At 46.3% G+C, this 4,271-nt stretch overlaps 1 protein-coding gene across 1 annotated transcript; it reads left to right on the forward strand.

The window, feature by feature from the left end:
- Positions 1-1,251: 1,251 nt before the first annotated feature.
- On the forward strand, positions 1,252-2,783 carry LOC130200926 (GTPase IMAP family member 7-like). Its single transcript, XM_056425504.1, has 2 exons — positions 1,252-1,313; positions 1,409-2,783. Exons 1-2 carry the CDS (start codon positions 1,252-1,254, stop codon positions 2,265-2,267), a joined length of 921 nt encoding a protein of 306 aa, XP_056281479.1. The 3' UTR covers positions 2,268-2,783.
- The last annotated feature ends 1,488 nt before the right edge of the window (positions 2,784-4,271 follow it).

Here is a 4,271-nt window from a genome sequence, read left to right on the forward strand (position 1 = left end):
CAGGACCCTGGCAGCGCTGTTTTGGATATATTGAAGTTTGGTGATGTTCTTGTCAGTGATCCCAGTGTAGAGAGAGTTGCAGTAGTCCAGTCTTGAGGAGACAAAGGCGTGGACGAGCTTCTCTGCGTCTGACAGGGTTAAACATTCCAGAACAATCTCAGCTCTGAAATAAGGCTCATTTGTCCTCGCGCCGTGTTCTCTGCTCTCTGACTGACAGGCTGCTAAATGAGCCTCACCTGTGAGGTGGGAGGTCCTTTGTGATTTACTGAGTGTTCATTGGTTGTTTTTTCCCTAAATGTTGACAGACAAACGGATTGACCAATCACGGTGAAGGTTTCGTGTGACGAGTTCTTTCCGCGCCGCGTGTCGACACGTCGCCCCTCCGTTCCTCTGTGTGTCAGAGGGAGGAGACGGAGGAAGGAGGAGCAGGAGGAAACCCGATTGATTCATCCACAGTTTAAACTGATTTATGATCCTTATTTTCGGAGAAATAATTGTTTTACGGAAACAGTGTCAAACCGCACTGCGGTTTGACACTCAGAAAAGTGTAAAAACTTCAACGGTTACACCGGAAGCAAGTGGAGGGTCCTTGAGCAAGGCACTGAACCCCAGTTGCTTCAGGCATCACTGCAGCCCACTGCTCCTTAACAACTAAGGATGGGTTAAATGCAGAGAACTAATTTCCCCTTGGGGATTAATAAAGTATATAAATAAAATTAAAAGTTGCGTTAATTGCGTTAAAATATTTTAGTGCGTTAACGCGGCCAAATTAATCGCATAGATTAACGCGTTAACGCTGACAGCCCTAGTATATATATATACACATATATACATATTACATATATACATATATGTATATATATATTAATATGTATATATTGTGGAGCTCACTGAGCGAGCAGAACCTCAATTCTCCGGCGCATATCTTTATGAGGCTGATATCGTGGAAGTACGCACAAGTCTCCTCTGATGCATTCTGGGTAAAGTGGGAGGATCAAGTCCCATGCGGGTATTTTGACCATGAAGCGAACTTTGAATTGGAACATGTACTCGGCTGAGACTGAGTACACAAGTACAAGCTAGGTCGGGCTCAAGCTAGCTAGCTGTGGGGTCGGGCGGCCGTTATAATGTCCTTCTTAAAAAATAAAAGTTTATTTTATATTTTTGAAATGATAATTTAGCTTTAACTTTGTAATTACGCTTGGGCCTTCAGAGAAGGCTTAAGGCCGGACGGCCTGCCACTGATATGACATGTCGGATGCAGAGGGCTCTGGAGGAGGTCGCGCTCCACATGGACTCAGGGGAACCGGGAGGTGGACTTCAGGAAGACTTCAGATGACATGAAGCACGTTGGGCTCATGGGAAGGGGGACGCTCCTCGTCATGCTGCTGCTTCACCAGCACTGAAGGACTTCTCTTCTTCTCTCAGTGTCCGACAGCAGGAGGATCGTCATCCTGGGGAAAACTGGAGTGGGGAAGAGCAGCCTGGCTAACACCATCTTCGGAGAGAAGCGGTTCACCATCGGAGACACCATCAACTCGGAAACCGCCCGGTGTCGAGCGGAAACTAAGACTGTGTGTGGGAGGAGCATCACTTTGATCGACAGCCCCGGCTTCTTCGACACGGATCGATCTGAGGGAGAGCTGAAGGCCGAGGTCCTGCGCTGCGTCACCGAGTACGCCCCCGGGCCGCACGCCTTCCTCATCGTGCTCAAGGTGGAGCGCTTCACGGAGCAGGAGCAGGCCGTCATCACCAAGATGGACTCCTACTTCTCCGAGGAGTTCTTCAAGTTCGCCACGGTCCTCTTCACCCACGGGGACCAGCTGCCCCCCGGGAAGAACATCCAGCAGTTCATCAGCAACAACCGGCTGGTCGACTCGCTGGTGGCAAAGTGCGGCGGCCGCTGCCACGTCATCGACAACAAGTACTGGAACGGGCCCGGCCCGGAGGACCCGTACCGGAGCAACGCGATGCAGGTGAGGGGCCTCCTCCTCACCATCGACCGGGTGATCCAGGCCAACGGCGGGAGGTGCTACACCAACGAGGTCCTGCAGGCGGTGGAGAGGAAGATCCAGCAGCAGATAGAAGCCCTGAAGCGGGAGCAGAGGAACATCTCCGACGCAGAGGCCCGGAAGCAGTCCAAAGACCGAGTGTTCGTGGGGCTGTGCGTCGGGCTGGCCGCCGTGGCAACCGGTGTGCTGCTGGTGGCGGTCTTCAGCGTCACGGGGCCCTCGGGGGTCGTCGTTGCAGCAGCAGTGCTGGCATGAGGTGCAGCAGCAGGAGAGCCGCCCTCACGGGAACATCTGGAGGAGCAGAGGGCGTCAGGGAAGAAATCAGAGTTAAACAATCGAGTTTACACCTGGAATATCTCCTCAATAAATTGCAAGAAAATCAATTTCTCAACAATATTTAACCAGAGAGTATTATTGTTAATCACAAGTAATATGTAATATGTCTAAAGTGTAATTTACTTTTTATTCAAAAGATTCATTTATTTAGTTCTCTGTGATGATTTCTTTGCTTTGAGTTTCATGTCTCACGTTGTTCTCCACGTAGGAACTCAGATGATTGAGTGGGGATTGAACGATGACGTCCTCAATGTCTTCTTCTTTCATATGTCAACATGTAATAACATGTTCTTTGTTGACGGAATGGGAAGAAGGAGAAAATGTAAACTATTGACATCTTGTCTTTCCCCTTTTTATTCATCTTTGTACCCATTAATCTTTATATGCAAAAAACAACAAATAAAACTGGTTTGTATTCTGTACATTCCGACCAAAGTCCAGACTCCATCCCTGAGTCCATGCACCAGTCTGCGGGGTTCACCACGCAAGTCTGCAGGGGCCCAGCGGAGGGCGCTCATGTTCCACAACTCTACTCAACTCATGGTTCCATTACATTGTTCAATTCGGGAGTTGACTTAAGAGACTTATAGAGCAGCCTGATAATAAGGAGTTGACCTAAGAGACTTATAGAGCAGCCTGATAATAAGGAGTTGACCTAAGAGACTTATAGAGCAGCCTGATAATAAGGAGTTGACCTAAGAGACTTATAGAGCAGCCTGATAATAAGGAGTTGACCTAAGAGACTTATAGAGCAGCCTGATAATAAGGAGTTGACATAAGAGACTTATAGAGCAGCCTGATAATAAGGAGTTGACTATAGAGACTTATAGAGCAGCCTGATAATAAGGAGTTGACTATAGAGACTTATAGAGCAGCCTGGTAATAAGGAGTTGACCTAAGAGACTTATAGAGCAGCCTGATAATAAGGCGTTGACCTAAGAGACTTATAGAGCAGCCTGATAATAAGGAGTTGACTATAGAGACTTATAGAGCAGCCTGGTAATAAGGAGTTGACTTAAGAGACTTATAGAGCAGCCTGATAATAAGGAGTTGACCTAAGAGACTTATAGAGCAGCCTGATAATAAGGAGTTGACCTAAGAGACTTATAGAGCAGCCTGATAATAAGGAGTTGACCTAAGAGACTTATAGAGCAGCCTGATAATAAGGAGTTGACCTAAGAGACTTATAGAGCAGCCTGATAATAAGGAGTTGACCTAAGAGACTTATTAGAGCAGCCTGATAATGAGGTTGACATAAGAGACTTATAGAGCAGCCTGATAATAAGGAGTTGACATAAGAGACTTATAGAGCAGCCTGATGATAAGGAGTTGACTAAAGAGACTTATAGAGCAGCCTGATAATAAGGAGTTGACTATAGAGACTTATAGAGCCTGATAATAAGGAGTTGACCTAAGAGACTTATAGAGCAGCCTGATAATAAGGAGTTGACTATAGAGACTTATAGAGCAGCCTGATAAGGAGTTGACCTAAGAGACTTATAGAGCAGCCTGATAATAAGGAGTTGACTATAGAGACTTATAGAGCAGCCTGGTAATAAGGAGTTGACTAAGAGACTTATAGAGCAGCCTGATAATAAGGAGTTGACCTAAGAGACTTATAGAGCAGCCTGATAATAAGGAGTTGACTATAGAGACTTCTAGAGCAGCCTGATAATAAGGAGTTGACTAGAGAGACTTATAGAGCAGCCTGATCATAAGGAGTTGACTATAGAGACTTCTAGAGCAGCCTGATAATAAGGAGTTGACTATAGAGACTTATAGAGCAGCCTGATAATAAGGAGTTGACTAGATAGACTTATAGAGCAGCCTGATCATAAGGAGTTGACTATAGAGACTTATAGAGCAGCCTGATAATAAGGAGTTGACCTGAGAGACTTATAGAGCAGCCTGATAATAAGGAGT

Source organism: Pseudoliparis swirei, chromosome 10, assembly GCF_029220125.1.
Source record: "Pseudoliparis swirei isolate HS2019 ecotype Mariana Trench chromosome 10, NWPU_hadal_v1, whole genome shotgun sequence".
Taxonomy (NCBI): Eukaryota; Metazoa; Chordata; class Actinopteri; order Perciformes; family Liparidae; genus Pseudoliparis; species Pseudoliparis swirei.